General features: G+C 39.8%; 1 protein-coding gene across 1 annotated transcript in view; it reads right to left on the reverse strand.

Moving 5' to 3' along the window:
* The window catches only part of prim2 (DNA primase subunit 2), a 107,380-nt gene extending 86,479 nt beyond the window's left edge, over window positions 1–20,901 (reverse strand). Inside the window, exons 1-7 of the mRNA XM_021580908.2 lie at window positions 20,742–20,901; window positions 20,293–20,444; window positions 19,277–19,389; window positions 11,223–11,326; window positions 10,935–11,055; window positions 8,833–8,928; window positions 8,517–8,654 (exon numbers count right to left, since the gene is read on the reverse strand). Coding sequence (XP_021436583.2) covers window positions 8,517–8,654; window positions 8,833–8,928; window positions 10,935–11,055; window positions 11,223–11,326; window positions 19,277–19,389; window positions 20,293–20,440 — 720 coding nt within the window. The 5' untranslated portion in view covers window positions 20,441–20,444; window positions 20,742–20,901. The remainder of the gene's footprint in view (window positions 1–8,516; window positions 8,655–8,832; window positions 8,929–10,934; window positions 11,056–11,222; window positions 11,327–19,276; window positions 19,390–20,292; window positions 20,445–20,741) is intronic.
* Window positions 20,902–21,108: the final 207 nt, after the last annotated feature.

Below are 21,108 nucleotides of genomic sequence, written 5' to 3' on the forward strand. Positions count from 1 at the left end.
AAGCCATTTCTTAAAGATATTCATAAAAAGTGTCGTTTAAAGTTTGCCACAAGCCACCTGGGAGACACACCAAACATGTGGAAGAAGGTGCTCTGGTCAGATGAAACCAAAATGGAACTTTTTGGCAACAATGCAAAACGTTATGTTTGGCGTAAAAGCAACACAGCTGAACACACCATCCCCACTGTCAAACATGGTGGTGGCAGCATCATGGTTTGGGCCTGCTTTTCTTCAGCAGGGACAGGGAAGATGGTTAAAATTGATGGGAAGATGGATGGAGCCAAATACAGGACCATTCTGGAAGAAAACCTGATGGAGTCTGCAAAAGACCTGAGACTGGGACGGAGATTTGTCTTCCAACAAGACAATGATCCAAAACATAAAGCAAAATCTACAATGGAATGGTTCAAAAATAAACATATCCAGGTGTTAGAATGGCCAAGTCAAAGTCCAGACCTGAATCCAATCGAGAATCTGTGGAAAGAACTGAAAACTGCTGTTCACAAATGCTCTCCATCCAACCTCACTGAGCTCGAGCTGTTTTGCAAGGAGGAATGGGAAAAATGTCAGTCTCTCGATGTGCAAAACTGATAGAGACACCCCAAGCGACTTACAGCTGTAATCGCAGCAAAAGGTGGCGCTACAAAGTATTAACTTAAGGGGGCTGAATAATTTTGCACGCCCAATTTTTCAGTTTTTGATTTGTTAAAAAAGTTTGAAATATCCAATAAATGTCGTTCCACTTCATGATTGTGTCCCACTTGTTGTTGATTCTTCACAAAAAAATACAATTTTATATCTTTATGTTTGAAGCCTGAAATGTGGCAAAAGGTCGCAAAGTTCAAGGGGGCCGAATACTTTCGCAAGGCACTGTATGTATGTATGTATGTATGTATGTATGTATGTATGTATGTATGTATGTATGTATGTATGTATGTATGTATATATATATATATATTAAAAGGAACGTCTTTTTCCGAAAGCTCAAGGAGCCATTTTTGACACTTGCATTTGGGCAATGGCTGTTCCAGATATCTACACAGTACAGGTGACACCCTTTGACACTCCTTCCAATAGGATTTTCATCCAACAAACAGCCAAACTCACAAAAAAAAAAGTGTCTGGTGCGATTTTTATCCTGCCTAATTGATTTCAACTTGACTCTGTGGAAACTATTTTGAGTCTCATAAAAGTCTAATTTCCGGCTTTGATTTATGGCAGATCTCTGCCATATGAAGATTGACACATTTCATTTTCTTCCAGCAGCCGATATTCCAAAAGCCATCGGAGGGCAAATGTGCAGACAGCACATGTTTTCAATTGGCAAGATGGATTAGAGCGATGCGTCATACAGCCATCACACAGGTCATTGATGCACTGTATGACTGGCAATGTCTGTATCCGTCCACACTAAAATAATCATTTAGACAACATATTTGATTGACAGAAGAGCAGGAATACTGGCCAGAAATTAAATTCATTCACTAGCTGTCACAATGCATTTGGCAGGAATGCAAAGGACGCTTGTGTAATATGGAGGTGGGTAAAAGCAAAAACTGGTTTGCCAAACAGAGCCTTTAAATATTGCATCACACAAAAATATAGCTTTTTTTCTAGGTTTATACTACAGTGTGGGGAAGAGAGTCATTTTAGCTGGAGAGAACTGGGCCTAAAGGGTTGAGTTATGAACAGAGTGACTTCCCTCAGAACATTCTAATTGAGCAAAACCTTAGCAACTACTTCGTCTGATGATTGACTTTGGATGTAAACTTTAAGTACTGTTCCCAGACTTTAATTAAAAAGCTCAAAATCAGACTTTGGGTTGTCAATTTCAGTATATAAAGTACATTCTGTTCCCAAAGCTGTCAGATGTATTATTATTCCCCATATCATGCATGCATTTTAATATCCCTGGTTATAGCAGCAATTAAATCCTCCTCCACATTGTTTACTATAACCAAGTATCTCATTTGAATTTTAGAGGTCATTAGACTCAAGCAGACTGTAGCTGCAATTACCACAGATTACCGCCACCGAATCCACCATGTCATATACTTAGATAACTCGTATCTAAACATTTATCATAATGAGGTGGTACATGTCCAACTAGATAAACACTTCCTGCAGCTGCAATGTACAGTTAAATGTAAAACTGAATACAATTTATGGTAATCATTCACTACTCATTTAGGGCTACTTTTTAATTACAAAAAAACAAAAAACATTGAGCATTTGTTTGTATTCCACCACAGATGTATAATTTATGTAGGCTACACTTTATTATGAAAACTCTTTACGTCGAGAAGATGTGATCAATTGATATGTTTAATAGAGGACTTTGTGTAGATGAGTATAAGTTCATCTAAAAGCATTGCATTGACACAAAATGTGAAGATGGGAAAATTCACAAGAAATTAAAGGTTCCTCTCCACGATGAAACCTCAGCTTTACAGATTTGGCAGCTTTAGTATCGTCACACACACACACACACACACACACGCAGCAGCATTAAGCTCCTTTGTTCTCCTCCACAACAGAAAAGAAGAAGCCAGTAATGGCCGTGTCATGTCTCTGCATGAATAATCTCCTACATCAAATGAGACCAGGACACTCCTTACAATATGCTTTTTATGGTCACTTCCATTGGAAATAGCCCATTGGGCTCCAATAACACCAGACACCTTGTAAGGAATGAGATCTCATTGTAAGGAATGAGATCTCATTGAGGTGTGCCACAGGGGAAGACATTTCGCGCTGCATATCTGAAGAGAAATGTGAAGCGTAGACTGAAGCATGGAAATGTAATGTGTATGCACGAGTCGGATGGTATACAAGTACTGGGGTTATACAGATTCCACCAATCTTGCCAAGACAATTGCAAGCACTGGTTTGTGATTTAGGCCTGGTACTGCAGTGGCAACAGCATATTCCAACTAAATCTATAGGGTAGTGTTGTCACGATACCAGAATTTTGACTTCGATACTAGGTTTAATATCACAATACACGATACCGTCACAATACCACATTAAAAAAATGCATATTAGCCAAATTCACAGAATAGCACTCGATCCAGACAGAAACTCAACTACTGCTCTCTGTTCAATCGTTGGGCATCATTTATTTGATTGGTAAATCTATTGATGAACTGGATGTGGCCAAGGCCTATCCACAATACAGGTGAATGCATATTCAAAAAGGGTGTGTGCATGCATCGAGTTCGAGCTTGTTTTGGCTGATAGGGCCACATGACAAAAATCAACTTCCTTTCCATTTAGGATTTGAGTGTACTAGGATTTATTTTAGTGTATTGATCAACAACATTTGCATAGAAGTAGCTAAATGTAAAAAAAAATGTGCACTGTCTCTTTAAAATCAGTAATGACGTCATTCATAAGGCGCGAGGGGGCGGTCCATTGGAGCAGTCAGTTCGTTGAGGCAATAGATCATATTTTTGGATACATAAGCGAGACCAAATAATTTAATGAAAAGTTGTGACAATCACCTTTGAAGTCAGCATATTTTACACATTATAAACAAAGTAGTAGGGTATTGAATTGATGTTAGCTTTAGCCAGCAAGCAAAGATAGCTTCCATCTTTGTAGGCTACCGGTATCTTCTTGCATTGTAAGGTGTTCTAGCCTGTATGGACATTGTTTTGCGAAGTTGCAAACAGTAATCAACAGTTTCAACATTTCTACATGCCGCATTACATTATTCAAGTGTGTTAACTTCTGTGCAGCATGAGTTGGGAGCTAACATTATCCAGACTCCCAGTGCAGGCTAGCAATGAGTAAGTGGAGCAGTCAAGGTTGGCGCTATAATAAAAGGGTCGGCTGCGCTGATAGACAGGCTTGATCCGTGTGACATTCTCGAAAGTAACAAAAATTGAGTACCAAACGTTTCTTCATGTTCTAGTATCGAAACGTTTCGGTATACTGTGCAACACTATTATAGATCACATAAATGGGAAACATGAATCAAAGCCAAGCATAGGAAAATCGTCATAGCAAGATTTCTCTCTAACTTGGAATAGAACATTGGTCATGTAGCCTGGCCAATACCTGTAATAGCAATCTGCTAATGTTGGATACAAATAAAAACTATATCCAGATAAACAAAATGTGCACCATGTTTCACAAAGTGAAATAAAATGGCAGTGTGTGCAACCCCAGTGTATTTTTCCACTCGACTCCTCTAAAGTAGAACTGCCTCTAGTCAGCCCTCCAGTATGCCATATAGTACTGCCTGCACACAGACAGACAACTCCACTCTGGTACACCCACTCCATGCAAACATACACTACTACACACAGTAAGAGGGGGACGGATTTACTAAACCCCATTACCAGAGGTTATGGGTTAAGGATTGGAGAACCACTCAACTCTTATTTTTTGTCAATATTGAAGTTCGTTATCATGGGGTTGAGGAGAATATTCAGAAAAACAACCTTTCAACAGAATTATCAAATCTCAGACGTAACTAGTTCTACTATTCTGGTTCTATGGATAACTAATAGAGACTGTCGCTACGACGTGACATGACAGCTTATACACACACACACACACACACGTGTCTGGTCCACAGCATTATTTCTGTTCTCCGAGATAGAAAGTCTACAAGTCATTCAGAAGTTCATGAGGGAAAAGGGCATTTCACTACGGAGCTGTCACCTAGCAACACAGGTAAGCTAATGTTTTTGGTGCGGAACATGTTGCAATGGATACAAATCTGTTGCGTCTCTGACAATGGAATGAGAATAGTTGGGTGGAGATAAAAGTGCTATGCTCTGTCAGACATTTAGGCTACCATTTATTTTTATGTGACCCACAGGTACAATTAACAAATTCCTATAATCAGTTCGTATTTACCTGTGAGCTACAACTCAACAATATATATAAAAAAAGGTACATAAATACAAAGTATTGACCATTAAGACCATATTAAAGTTAAAAAGTAATTAAACATTTCATATGTAAACATTTCCATTTACGGGTTCACTTCCCTCTTGCACTTGATTGATAAATTAAGGTCACTAATTAGTAAGGAACTCCCCTCATCTGGTTGTTTAGGTCTTAATTTAAAGGAAAAACCCACAGACACTCAGCCCTCCGTGGAATGAGTTTGACACCCCTGGTGTAAGTAATCATATCACTTTCCCACTTAAAGGAATTAAAAAAAAAAAAATACTACTTCATATTCATCATCTCCACCCAACATCAACAAAAGAAAAAGGTGCGTTTCTATGTTTTGTGGGGGGAAGAGGGAAAGATAAGTGTTTCCAATGACATCAGTGTGCATCATGTGACTTCAACCAATTACGAGTAGGCATTGCCGACAATTGGTTGATGATGTCATTGGAAACACTCATCTTCCTCTATCTTTTTCCCACAAAACATATTAACGCTCCATTTTCACATATGTTTATGTTGGGGTGGCGGAGAGGACATATGACCATTTTTTTTTACATTTCCTTTTAATAAACCATCTCTCACAGAAGTCCCTGGGGCATATCCATATTACCTCAACAGCAACTTCCAAATGGCCAATTAGGGCCTACTACACCTGTAGCCTACATAAGAACAATAATATAAATTACATATTTCAAGAGGAATGAGGCTCCATCAGAGGACTAGGCTGTATTCTGTTATCAATCTTTGGGAGAAAAGCCTTGCCATCTAGCCTTAAAAACAGTGCTTCTGCTTTCTAAAGGGCCAACCTCAGAGCATCTCTGATCTCAGCTTGGTTTTAACCTCAGCCTGATCCGTGGAGGGTGAGGAAGAAGGTTTGCAGGAATGACCTACAACTCCTACACAAGTGTACGTTGTCATCCGTTCAAGAAACGATCATCTTTCCCGCCTACTCCTGTCAGCCGGAAAAAGCAATCTAGTCTCACTTCCTCCCAATCTCTCCCACAATCATCTTCTCATCAGACATCCCACTCACTGCTCACTGACATGCAAGCAGGTAATTACTCCATTGCAGGCAAATTACAACACGCTGCAGACATCTAGATTGCTTTGTATATGCATGTATGACTGACCAGACGGTCTGTCCAAAAGCCCTTGACCTTTTTAATGGAATTCTGTTTTGTCCAAAGACGTGCTGTAAGACAGGCTATATCAAACATGGCTATATCAAACAAGCACAATAGCACTTAATGCTAAAAATATTCATACTAAATGCAGTAATTGTCATTTAGCCAAAGCATGCTGACCATTGTCTTCAAAACATACCATGTTAAGATAGTTGAAGTCGGAAGTTTACATACACCTTTGCCAAATACATTTAAAACTGAGTTAAACAATTCCTGACATTTAATCCAAGTAAAAATTCACTGTCATAGGTCAATTAGGATCACAAGTTTATTTTAAAAATGGGAAATGTCAGAATACTGGTAAAGGTTGATTTATTTCAGCTTTTATTTCATCACATTCCCAGTGGGTCAGAAGTTTACATACTCAATTAGTATTTGGTAGCATTGACTTTAAATTGTTTAACTTGGGTCAAGCGTTGCGGATAGCCTACAACAAGCTTCCCACAATAAATTGGGTGAATTTTGGCCCATTCCTCCTGACAGAGCTGGTGTAACTGAGTCAGGTTTGAAGGCCTCCTTGCTCACACACACCTTTTCCAGTTCTGCCCACACATTCTCTATGGGATTGAGGTCAGGGCTTTGTGATGGCCACTCCAATACCTTGACTTTGTTGTCCTTAAGCCATTTTGCCACAACTTTGGAAGTATGCTTGGGGTCATTGTCCATTTGGAAGACCCATTTGCTACCAAGCTTTAACTTCCAGACTGATGTCTTGAGATGTTGCTTCAATATATCCACATGATTTTCCTCCCTCGTGATGCCATCTATTTTGTGAAGTGCACCAGTCCCTCCTGCAGCAAAGCACCTCCACAACATGATGCTGCCACCCCCGTGCTTCACGGTTGGGATGGTGTTCTTCTGCTTGCAAGCCTCCCCCTTTTTCCTCCAAACATAACGATGGTCATTATGGCCAAACAGTTCTATTTTTGTTTTATCAGACCAGAGGACATTTCTCCAAAAAGTATGATCTTTGTCCCCATGTGCAGTTGCAAACCGGTCTGGCTTTTTCATGGAGGTTTTGGAGCAGTGGCTTCTTCCTTGCTGAGCGGCCTTTCAGGTTATGTCGATATAGGACTCGTTTTACTGTGGATATAGATACTTTTGTACCTGTTTCCGCCAGCATCTTCACAAGGTCCTTTGCTGTTGTTCTGGGATTGATTTGCACTTTTCGCACCAAAGTACTTTCATCTCTAGGAGACAGAATGTGTCTCCTTCCTGAGCGGTATGATGGCTGCATGGTCCCATGGTGTTTATACTTACGTACTACTGTTTGTACAGATGAACGTCGTACCTTCAGGCGTTTGGAAATTGCTCCCAAGGATGAACCAGACATGTGGAGGTCTACAATTATTTTTCTGAGGTATTGGATGATTTTTTTTATTTTCCCATGTTGTCAAGCAAAGAGGCACGGAGTTTGAAGGTAGGCCTTGAAATACAGCCACAGGTACACCTCCAATTGACTCAAATGATGTAAATTAGCCTAGCAGAAGCTTCTAAAGCCATGACATAATTTTCTGGAATGTTCTAAGCTGTTTCAAGGCACAGTCAACTAAGGGTACGTAAACTTCTGACCCAATGGAATTGTGATACAGTGAATGATGTGAAATAATCTGTCTGCAAACAATTGTTGGAAAAATGACTTGTGTCATGCACAAAGTAGATGTCCTAACCAACTTGCCAAAACTATAGTTTGTTAACAAGAAATTTGTGGAGTGTTTGAAAAACGGGTTTTAATGACTCCAACCTAAGTGTATGTAAATTCAACTGTCTGTATTTCATTCATAATGATGTACTATACTGCTGCTTACATTTACTGTACCAAATATTTTATTCAGACTGCCATCTTCTACTATTCAGAGAAAGGATTGACATTTCAAATGTGCTTCATAACACAGGGCTAGATATCCACTTAGACATTTCAGATCCATTTTCCCCTGTGAGCTAGTGTGATAATGGTATTTTTGAGCACTACAAACGCACCGTTTAATTTACTGCGTTATTCCTATCGATTTTGGCATCATTGGTGGAGCCCTCCTCCACCTGCTGAGAAGGATTAGCCTGCAGTAAATACAAGCCTTGCCAAATGTATCATTAACCATTGGAGGAAAATTCTATTTAAATGGTGCTCAATTTGCAATAAATGAATAAATGATATATTAAGTGTTTTAAACATATCCCTCCCTCCATTCTCCAGGGATGTAAGACTTCAAATGATGGGCAGAGTAATCCCAAGAATAATATGGAGTTACTAGTAATACATCCATAAAGTCCTATATGAAAAGCTTGTCAGGCTGTGAATCTGTAAACAGTAAATTACATTTAAACCCATGTCATAGTCTTCACATTACATCAAAGTTAAATGCCATGTAGTAACTGGCACAGTTGCATTTAAAAATGTTTATGCCAAATAATGGGCCTTACCGCAAGTGCTTTGGACAGTCTTGTACGGAAGTCGTTGAGAACGATGGTGACAATGTCCTGGTGAGGGATGTAGACATAGCCCCCATTCAGGTAGACCTTCCTGGTTCTCACCAGATCCAACGCATCTTGGAAGGGGACCTTGAAATAAAACAGAAGGGGGGGGGGGGGTATATGTACATTCAACATAACTTGCTCATCCTGATGTTTTGCCTCCCAATAGAATATTCATTATCTTAACACAAGGGTGCACTTATGTTCTCGAATTTAACCACGTGAGGATTTCACCTTTGCAGAAAATGGAAAATTGTTAACTCACTTTGTAAAAGTCTTGGCAGTCAACCGTGGATCCACTGACAGCAAAGCTTGAGGTGACGAGTTTGTCCATCAGGTTTTTCTTCTTATCAATACTAATCTAGAGATTAGGAAAAGGCTTTCAGTGACAGAAACAAGCATATTGACACTTGATAGTATAGCTACCTAGCAGTGTAGTGTTGTTGCATTCTCTTCTCCGGAGTGAGATGAAGACTGCTGTACACTTGCCCATCAATCATGTCCTCTTAGGCCTAAACAAACGAAAGACAATGTGTCCTCGGGCTGTTGATGACCTATCTGACTGCTATGGGTTTCAATCAATAGTGTAAGCAGCAAACACGTGGTAAGGCGAGGGAATGGGGAGCTGGGTTGTATTCTTTAGTTCATAATAGTCCCTCCCTGTTTCAGTCTGGCATAAATGCCATTGTGGGATATCTTACACTGAAGACCCAGAATGCATCAATGTCTTTATCACCACAACATATCAGGCTTTAACAATAGCTACGTTTCATAATTGGCGACAGATTTTCTTCTTTCATCTGACATGTACTTTACTTGCATAAAAAGGTTGGCTGGAAACCTGGTAACTGTAATAAAAACGTGGATAAATACAGCCAACCATAAGGGCAGACGGAGTTAGAACCTTGTCACTCATCTCCAAGACATTATCAAAGAAAGGCTTCCCCATGTAGAACCTGCGGCCATAACAAACACGTCACCACCTGTCACTCAAATAATTCTATCCAGGGCAGAGTATGTGAGTGAAACGAGGAGCGGAGCGTGCCTAATTTGACTGGATCGTGATTCCCAAAGGCTGGAGGGTTGGCCTTCTCGCCCGCTCCAATAGCGCTCACGTCACAAGCTCAGGGCATAACCCCCCCAGCATGTATTTGTAGTCTACTTGTGTGCAGCTATAGCCCCTTGCTTTAGCTACTGTCATGGAGGTCTCTAAATATAAATATATAATATACCTATAATATACCTTGATAAATCAAGGTGACTTACAAAGATCAAGAGAGGGTGCGGTGATGTAGCGAAAAGACACGTATCCCAAAAGCGTGATTGTGTACTTACTCCATGCACATGCTAACAAAAAGGAACGAGGTGGGTAGATGACTAATTGTCATTGTAGCAAAGTATTTATAAGCTAAAAAATCAGATCTTTTAAAACATTTTGTTCATTTTTGTTCCATTATCTATACAATAGGCCATCATTGATTTTGTCCCAATGGGCATATTCCCACTTTCAAGGAGCTTTCTGTTTTGATTGGGTTATTTTACCAAAAAAACCTTTAGGCCTACCTATAGAATTTTTTAAAAAACAACTCTGCCCAGCCTGGCAAGAGTGGCCCAGTGGCTAAATTGTGATTTTAATGAATGAAGCGAATTTGGAGCAGCAGTTTTTTCCTGTGAGTGGAGTGGTAGGACAGGACATTGAGCACCTCTCCAAGAGTGATGAGCGGGATTTCCAACTGGTCACGTGCTCTGATCCAGGGACTGTTTGGGAAAATGTTGTACCTATCCCCTTCTGGGCATGTATGTGATTAACAACTTTTGCTTGCCTTTTTCACCTCCCTCGTTGCCATATTGCAATAGTATAAACAATGCTGGTCAAATTAAATGAAAAGGAGCATGTTCTATACAGTACTGTAAATGTGTACTATTTACTTCCTTGAGTTCAATCGATTTATCTTGCACAAATTTTTATTTATCACAACAAATATTATGGAACACACCTTGAAGTAAAACCAGATTCAACTTCAAATAGCCCGATTGCAAAAACAACCCTCCACACAGGACATTTTCTGACAAGTATACTACTGTGAGCTGACGGCGCCATCTACTGACAGGTCTGAAATATTACCAGAAATATGTCCAAACAGAATCAAGACCAGATTTACTGATAATTTATATTTAGCAAAGTTTACACCCAATACTTTATTTTTTCATGCACATCAAAATGTTGCACCAGTGCATACACCAATGGTGGACAGGGATGAACCAATTACTTGGTTATGCCAATTCCCGTCATCATATTGATGCCAGAGCTGTTTTGCTCACATTTAAAAGTAAAATGTGCATTTCCCTCCACAACAACAGACTCACCGTATGATAGTGAAGATTATTGTATTGCAGAAATTCTCGTATGTTTTTGGAAGGCAGGTGATTGAAGCGATAACGAAAGAGGTCAATCTCTTGCTGGATAAACCACCGTCTGAGATCTTCTCTGCAAGATTAAAAAAAAGTCATCTTATTGTTTGTTCAATTTACAAAGCAAGAGAATCACTTGGTATCACAAATAATTAGGTAGAATACACTCTCCTCTAGGTATAAGTCTATTTGGAGAAAGGGACATTACAGGTTTATTGAAAAGGCTGTAAAGACTTCACTTACGTTTGGCAGTATGCAAGACGGAGAATGAAGTGGGAGATATGGTCCTTTCTTCGCTTCTCATATTCACTGGGCCCAGTTTGAGGTTTCCGGTCATCCTTAGTGGACTTAAAAGGAAATCATACCGGCACATCAACAGAAAGCATTCTCTATTTCAATATCATTATCAAGGTCTTGATCACCACCAGCAATTCAGTGTTTTCCATTTGACCTTTATTTAACAAGGCAAGTCAATTAAGAACAAATTCTTATTTTCAATGAAGGCCTAGGAACAGTGGGTTAACTGCCTTGTTCAGAGGCAGCACGACAGATTTGACCTTGTCAGCTCGGGGATTCGATCTTGCAACCTTTCGGTTACTAGTCCAACGCTCTAACCACGAGGCTTTTGGTCGACCAAAATGTTTTTTTAGCCGAGCAGAAGCAAATATACAGTGCCATCCGAAAGTAGTCAGACCACGTGACCTTTTCCCACATTTCGTTACAGCCTTATTCTAGAATATATATATATATATATATATATATATATATATATATATATATATATATATATATATATATATATATATATATATATATATATATATATATATATATATATATATATATATATATATATATACACACAGTGCCTTGCGAAAGTATTCGGCCCCCTTGAACATCGACCTTTTGCCACATTTCAGGCTTCAAACATAAAGATATAAAACTGTATTTTTTTTTGTGAAGAATCAACAAGTGGGACACAATCATGAAGTGGAACGACATTTATTGGATATTTCAAACTTTTTTAACAAATCAAAAACTGAAAAATTGGGCGTGCAAAATCATTCAGCCCCCTTAAGCTAATACTTTGTAGCGCCACCTTTTGCTGCGATTACAGCTGTAAGTCGCTTGGGGTATGTCTATCAGTTTTGAACATCGAGAGACTGACATTTTTTCCCATTCCTCCTTGCCAAACAGCTCGAGCTCAGTGAGGTTGGATGGAGAGCATTTGTGAACAGCAGTTTTCAGTTCTTTCCACAGATTCTCGATTGGATTCAGGTCTGGACTTTGACTTGGCCATTCTAACACCTGGATATGTTTATTTTTGAACCATTCCATTGTAGATTTTGCTTTATGTTTTGGATCATTGTCTTGTTGGAAGACAAATCTCCGTCCCAGTCTCAGGTCTTTTGCAGACTCCATCAGGTTTTCTTCCAGAATGGTCCTGTATTTGGCTCCATCCATCTTCCCATCAATTTTAACCATCTTCCCTGTCCCTGCTGAAGAAAAGCAGGCCCAAACCATGATGCTGCCACCACCATGTTTGACAGTGGGGATGGTGTGTTCAGCTGTGTTGCTTTTACGCCAAACATAACGTTTTGCATTGTTGCCAAAAAGTTCAATTTTGGTTTCATCTGACCAGAGCACCTTCTTCCACATGTTTGGTGTGTCTCCCAGGTGGCTTGTGGCAAACTTTAAACGACACTTTTTATGGATATCTTTAAGAAATGGCTTTCTTCTTGCCACTCTTCCATAAAGGCCAGATTTGTGCAATATACGACTGATTGTTGTCCCACCTCAGCTGTAGATCTCTGCAGTTCATCCAGAGTGATCATGTGCCTCTTGGCTGCATCTCTGATCAGTCTTCTCCTTGTATGAGCTGAAAGTTTAGAGGGACGGCCAAGTCTTGCTAGATTTGCAGTGGTCTGATACTCCTTCCATTTCAATAATATTGCTTGCACAGTGCTCCTTGGGATGTTTAAAGCTTGGGAAATCTTTTTGTATCCAAATCCGGCTTTAAACTTCTTCACAACAGTATCTCGGACCTGCCTGGTGTGTTCCTTGTTCTTCATGATGCTCTCTGCGCTTTTAACGGACCTCAGACTATCACAGTGCAGGTGCATTTATACGGAGACTTGATTACACACAGGTGGATTGTATTTATCATCATTAGTCATATAGGTCAACATTGGATCATTCAGAGATCCTCACTGAACTTCTGGAGAGAGTTTGCTGCACTGAAAGTAAAGGGGCTGAATAATTTTGCACGCCCAATTTTTCAGTTTTTGATTTGTTAAAATGTTTTGAAATATCCAATAAATGTCGTTCCACTTCATGATTGTGTCCCACTTGTTGTTGATTCTTCACAAAAAAAATACAGTTTTATATCTTTATGTTTGAAGCCTGAAATGTGGCAAAAGGTCGCAAAGTTCAAGGGGGCCAAATACTTTCGCAAGGCACTGTGTATATATTATATATATTTTTTTTTTTACCCTCTGCAGTCCACACACACAACCCCATAATGACAAAGCGAAAACAGGTTTAGACATTTTTGCAAATAAAAAACAGAAATACCTTATTTACATAACTATTCAGACCCTTTGCTGAACAGCTCAGGTGCATCCTGTTTCCATTGAGCATCCTTGAGATGTTTCTACATTTTGATTGGAGTCCACCTGTGGTCAATTCAATTGATTGGACAGGATTTGGAAAGGCACACGTGTCTATATAAAGCCCCACAGTTGATGGTGCATGTCAGAGTAAAAACCAAGCCATGAGGTCGAAGGAATTGTCCGTAGAGCACAGAGACAGGATTGTGTCGAGGCAAAGCTCTGGGAATGGTACCCAAAAAAATCTGCAGCGTTGATGGTCCCTAAGAACAGAGTGGCCTCCATCATTCTTAAATGGAAGAAGTTTGAACCAACAAGACTCTTCCTAGAGCTGGGCCGCCCAGGCAAACTGAGCGATCGGGTGAGAAAGGCCTTGGTCAGGGAGGTGACCAAGAACCAAATGGTCACTGACAGAGCTCTAGAGTTCCTCTGTGGAGATGAGCGAACCTTCCAGAACGACAACCATCTCTGCAGTACTCCAACAATCGGGCCTACATAGTAGAGTGGCCAGACGGAAGCCACTACTCAAAAACGCACATGACAGCCCTCTTGGAGTTTTCTAAAAGGCACCTAAAGACCATGAGAAACAAGATGCTTTGGTCTGAATGCCAAGCATCACGTCTGGAGAAAACCTGGCACCATCACTACGGTAAAGCATGGTGGTGGCACCATCATGCTGTGAGGATGTTTTTCAGTGGCAGGGACTAGGAGACTAGTCAGGATCGAGGAAAAGATTAATGGAGTAAAGTACAGAGATCTTTGATGAAATCCTGCTCCAGAGCGCTCAGGAACTCAGACTGGGACAAAGGTTTTACATTACAACAGGACAATGACCCTAAGCACACAGCCAAGAAAACGCAGGAGTGGCTTCGGGACAAGTCTCTGAATATTCTTGAGTGGCCCAGCCAGAGCCCGGACTTGAACCCGATCTAACATCTCTGGAGAGACCTGAAAATAGCTGTGCAGCGATGCTCCCCATCCAACCTGACAGAGCTTGGGAGGAAGGATCTGCAGAGAAGAAATGGGAAAACGCTTGTAGCGTCATACTGAGTAAAGGGTCTGAATACTTACTGTTGAAGTCGGAAGTTTACACACCTTAGCCAAATACATTTAAACTCAGTTTCACAATTCCTGACATTTAATCCTAGTAAAAAAAATCCCTGCCTTAGGTCAGTTAGGATCACCACTATTTTAAGAATGTGAAATTCCAGAATAATAGTAGTGATTTATTTAAGCTTTTATTTCTTTCATCACATTCCCAGCGGGTCAGAAGTTCATACTCAATTAGTGTAGCATTGCCTTTAAAAATAGTTTAACTTGGGTCAAACCTAGCCTTCATCAAGCTTCCCACAATGAATTGGGTGAATTTTGGCCCATTCTGACAAAGCTGGTGTAACTAAGTCAGGTTTGTAGGCCTCCTTGCTCGCACACACTTTCAGTTCTGCCCACACTTTTTATGGGATTGAGGTTAGGGCTTTGTGATGGCCACTCCAATACCTTGACTGTGTTGTCCTTAAGCCATTTTGCCACAACTTTGGAAGTATGCTTGGGGTCATTGTCCATTTGGAAGACCCATTTGTGACCAAGCTTTAACTTCCAAACTGATGTCTTGATGTTGCTTCAATATATCCACATGATTTTCCTCCCTCATGATGCCATCTATTTTGTGAAGTGCACCAGTCCCTCCTGCAGCAAAGCACTCCCACAGCATGATGCTGCCACCCCCGTGTCACGGTTGGGATGGTGTTCTTCGGCTTGCAAGCCTCCCCCTTTTCCTCCAAACATAACGATGGTCATTATGGCCAAACAGTTCCATTTTTGTTTCATCAGACCAGAGGACATTTGTCCAAAGAGTACGATCTTTGTCCCCACATGCACTTGCAAACCGTAGTCTGGCTTTTTTATGGCGGTTTTGGAGCAGCTTTTCAGGTTGTCGATATAGGACTTGTTTTACTGTGGATATAGATACCTTTGTACCGGTTTCCTCCAGCATCTTCACAAGGTCCTTTGCTGCTGTTCTGGGATTGATTTGCACTTTTCGCACCAAAGTACGTTCATCTCTAGGAGACAGAACGCGTATCCTTCCTAAGCAGCATGACGGCTGCATGGTCCCATGGTGTTTATACTTGCTTACTATTGTTTGTTTGTACAGACGCTTGTAGCGTCATACTGAGTAAAGGGTCTGAATACTTACTGTTGAAGTCGGAAGTTTACACACCTTAGCCAAATACATTTAAACTCAGTTTCACAATTCCTGACATTTAATCCTAGTAAAAAAAATCCCTGCCTTAGGTCAGTTAGGATCACCACTATTTTAAGAATGTGAAATTCCAGAATAATAGTAGTGATTTATTTAAGCTTTTATTTCTTTCATCACATTCCCAGCGGGTCAGAAGTTCATACTCAATTAGTGTAGCATTGCCTTTAAAAATAGTTTAACTTGGGTCAAACCTAGCCTTCATCAAGCTTCCCACAATGAATTGGGTGAATTTTGGCCCATTCTGACAAAGCTGGTGTAACTAAGTCAGGTTTGTAGGCCTCCTTGCTCGCACACACTTTCAGTTCTGCCCACACTTTTTATGGGATTGAGGTTAGGGCTTTGTGATGGCCACTCCAATACCTTGACTGTGTTGTCCTTAAGCCATTTTGCCACAACTTTGGAAGTATGCTTGGGGTCATTGTCCATTTGGAAGACCCATTTGTGACCAAGCTTTAACTTCCAAACTGATGTCTTGATGTTGCTTCAATATATCCACATGATTTTCCTCCCTCATGATGCCATCTATTTTGTGAAGTGCACCAGTCCCTCCTGCAGCAAAGCACTCCCACAGCATGATGCTGCCACCCCCGTGTCACGGTTGGGATGGTGTTCTTCGGCTTGCAAGCCTCCCCCTTTTCCTCCAAACATAACGATGGTCATTATGGCCAAACAGTTCCATTTTTGTTTCATCAGACCAGAGGACATTTGTCCAAAGAGTACGATCTTTGTCCCCACATGCACTTGCAAACCGTAGTCTGGCTTTTTTATGGCGGTTTTGGAGCAGCTTTTCAGGTTGTCGATATAGGACTTGTTTTACTGTGGATATAGATACCTTTGTACCGGTTTCCTCCAGCATCTTCACAAGGTCCTTTGCTGCTGTTCTGGGATTGATTTGCACTTTTCGCACCAAAGTACGTTCATCTCTAGGAGACAGAACGCGTATCCTTCCTAAGCAGCATGACGGCTGCATGGTCCCATGGTGTTTATACTTGCTTACTATTGTTTGTACAGATTAATGTGGTACCTTCAGGCATTTGGAAATTGCACCCAAGGAATAACCAGACTTGTAAAGGTCTACAATTGCTTTTCTGAGGTCTTGGCTGATTTCTTTTGATTTTCCCATGATGTGAAGCAAAGAGGCACTGAGTTAGGGTAGGCCTTGAAATACATCTACAGGCACACCTCCAATTGACTCAAATGATGTCAATTAGCCTAGCAGAAGCTTCTAAAGCCATGACATCATTTTCTGGAATTTTCCAAGCTATTTAAAGGCAGTCATCTTAGTGTATGTAAACTTCTGACACACTGGAATTATGATAGTGAATTATAAGTGAAATAATCGCTCTGTAAACAATTGTTGGAAAAATGACTTGTCTCATGTCAAGTAGATGTCCTAACCGACTTGCCAAAACTATAGTTTGTTAACAAGAATTTTGTGGAGCGTTTGAAAAACACTTAGGTTGGAGTCATTAAAACCTGTTTGTAAACTTCTAACTACAACTGTATGTAAATGTCATGTTTATTTTTAATAAATTAGCCAACATTACTAAACCTGTTTTTGCTTTGTCATTTTGGGGTATTCTCTGTAGATTGAGGGAAAAAAACAGTTTAATACGTTACAGCCTCAAATGTAACAATGTGGAAAAAGTCAAGGGGTCTGAATACTTTTCAAAAGCACTGTGTGCATATCTATAGCGTGCGCTCTCCCACCAATATGTGCACACTCATTGTGTAAATGGTTTGCGTTTGATTGTTAATGTATTAAATTCCCAATTACATATCAATAGTAGATTTACTGTTATTTCCTAATCTAATCAGACATGCTTGTTTGGTTACAGTAAAGTCTTAATGCATTCGATATACAGTACCAGTCAAAAGTTTGGACACCTCATTCAAGGGTTTCTTTATTTTTACATTGTAGAATACAAACTATGTAATTTCATATTTAGAATATTTTAGTATCCAGTAAAATACTTTGATTTGTTTAACAAGTTTTCAGTTTAGTATATGATTCCATGTGTTATTTCAGTTTGCTGTCGTCACTATTCTACAATGTAGAAAATAGTTTAGAAAAAATAACCCTTGAATGAGTAGGTGTGTCAATCTTTTGACTGGGATTGTATATTATTCCAGTCTTTTACCGTTCTCATTGTCAGAGTGGGCACGTTGTTTGCAGAGTGCAGTGTTACACTTGTGAAAAAACAAATGTTGGTTTATTTCATTCCATTTGAGTTGTCATTTGTCGTCATCTGAGTTGTCATCTTTTGTTTGGAGAGCTCCAGTCAAGTAGATGGGTAAGGACACGCACCCGATTACACATAAAAGTAGGGCTGTAGGCTACCTGGCATGTGTGCAATGAAGGCATATAAATGTGCCCATTTGAAGATCTAATAGCATTTCTGATTGGGTTGAAGCACCACCACTAATGAGCTGTGGAGCTTCTCAAAGTAATGTTTTCTTCACCGCAAACAGCAAGCAAACCAAGTCTGTTTCTACATCCATTAAGAATGACAATTCCTCAATGTATTTGAAAAATCTTTCCAGCCTCTCCCTTTCACACACTCAGCATGAAAGGGAAAAATGTCATGCTCTAATCCTGTGGAAACGTCATAAAATAGGCCTACCTGATTTATTTTTATCCCGTTCCAAATAGCCTACAGCTGTCTGTCCCAAGCTCACTGGTGTCGGAAACTGAGGGTCCAGAATATTTTATACAATTTTACAAGGAGCTTCAGGCTGGACCCAAGTTAATAGTTGATACAATGTTTAAATTTCGTTGCAGACAGGCCATGCGTAGCCAATGTGATTTATAGGATATTTATTTTTAGCAGGATATTTTCTACCTGCAATATTTTTATTTGTTGGCTTGATAGGCTATTCTTACAATGGCAATAGAAGTCACTTTTTTAGTTTTGTTTCATTTAGATGACAATGATTGAGATTTGACAACATTATTATAAAATCTTATTTAACTGTTGCATGAAAATGTGCATTTGAAAACCATAACTGGCACGCAGATCAGTAGAAATAGTAAGATAAATTCGCATTTCACATGAGAAAGTTTGCAGACTCCTCGTGTAGCCTATTACCGGCAACTTCAGGAGAGTAACGGCAGAATCTGCGAAAGCCAGTAGGAGCGGGAGGAAGATGGTTGGGACAGGTTATCTTGATCTCTGGCTCCCTCTTGAGTCATTTGTGTATTGTTTTTATTAGACAAGCTTAATTCATACAGTATATACAGTAGTTGATTTGATAAAAACAGGTTGGCTGTATGGAAAAACACTATGTTTACCAATCAATTGGACAAAAGAACTGATTACTTTTGGCCGACCACAAAAAAAAAAAAAATGGGGCAGCTCTCACTATTAGTATCTTCTTTAAATACTTTAAATAGCTACGCACTATGGAATTCATCATTTTGTACTCACAGCCTCTATTTTGTAGGGGAAGTTCAAGTTTGAGAACTCTGCATCCAGTTTCTTGGTATATAGTTCAGATGTTTTCACATAGCTCACGCCAAGGTTTTCAACTGTCTTCAACACTGGAATGACAACACAAGATCAAAACACCATGCAACTTTAGTTTTGTATATAAAAAGGGGAGTCAGACAAATGTATCCAGTTAGTGGTAACACTACTTGACACCCAGCGTCATAACACGGTCATAACAGCTGACAACCTGTCGTGACACTGTATATTATTATTTTATGGCTTGTAATGACACCTACAAAAACCACATTTATTCAAATGCATTTTTCCCTGCCAAGAAGTTTACTTTCGTTTGAAAGTTTCCTAAGTATTTTGTTGTAAAAAATGATACAGTCAAGTTTTTTTCCCCAATCATATTTTAAATAACTTGCAGAAAATACACTGACACTCATGAAGCATTATGACAATCCTGTATCACTTTCCTTCGACAAATTTTTTAAAACTTGGACACTGTCAAGCAGCATGATAATCATAGAAGCAAGATCAAGTACATGCCCATATGTCAGTCAGTCAAAAAGAGGGTGTCTTGTCCTGCTCCTAAAATCTTCTTCTGCATTCATCCCAGTCATCAGCAACCGAGCATTTGGGTAGGTGCATGCATGTCTAACATTTTGTGCGCAATTACAATGATAATATGGTCAATTTCAGAAAATGTTAAGTTATATAACATAGACCATGGTGTAATGTAATGTTTTGCCTTGTTTTGGGGTTGACACTTATGTAGGTAACCAGATATAAAATAATGCAATGTCACAACAGGTCCAAATATGTGTCATGACAGTGTTATCAGCATATTATGGCAGGTTATGATAAGTTATGTCAGCTGTTACGAGATATTATGTTCATGGTCCTGTCATACCGTGTTGTGACGCTGGGTGTCAACTAAAGTGTTACCAGTTAGTTCATAACAATACACGTGTAAAGCAGAACTAACTTAAGGTATCTAAACAACTTACGTTTCAGCCTGTCCACAGCGAAGGTCTCAAACTCGGAGAGAGAAATGTTTTCGATGGGAGGCTGACCATAGAACTGAAGACAATGTCCATACAGCTGCTCAGTCTGAGAGTTGCCAATCAACTTCTTTCTTCTGCTGTAGAACTGCATGGTTCTTGAAGATGAAGCAAGGCATCTATTAGGCATATGTTAACTCTATATTATGAGTTAACAAAATGATCTTCTTGGCTAGTACTGTACTCCCTTTGGTTATATTATCTAGTTGGTCAAAGAGAACATCTCTGACAGTTGTGCAAAAGAACTAACTAACACACTGCCTTCATAATAACATTATTATGGCAAGCTAACGTTAGCTAACTACCGTGCTACTGGTAACTACGGAACAGTTTTGGGTTTATATTTCACCAGGTACAATAGATAGATAATACGTTCTACAATTCCAACAACTTACCGGTATCTCGCTTCACTTAATTTACCAAGCGAGCTAGCTTTGCTTCTGTCTATTTGTCTTGATTCCCGCCAATTACCACACAGCGTTCTAATCTCCGCGCAGGAAAATGACGTAAATGCGTTTCTGTCATTTCCGGTTTTCGCCACACTAACAAAGATATTTATAATTAACCCAAGATAGTTCATCTGTCTCAATTACAGTGGGCAGAACAAGCAAGGGCGTGGGGCAAAGCCAATCACGAGCTAGCGAGATTCTATTGGCGCGTAGTAGCATACGTTTCCATGTATCCGTTAGGTAACGCCTCCTCTGTGAAGCGCGCATGTGCACAAACTTAATTCGACCTTGCACACCTTATAAACAACGCCAT

This window comes from Oncorhynchus mykiss, chromosome 23 (genome assembly GCF_013265735.2).
Source record: "Oncorhynchus mykiss isolate Arlee chromosome 23, USDA_OmykA_1.1, whole genome shotgun sequence".
In the NCBI taxonomy this organism is placed as follows: domain Eukaryota; kingdom Metazoa; phylum Chordata; class Actinopteri; order Salmoniformes; family Salmonidae; genus Oncorhynchus; species Oncorhynchus mykiss.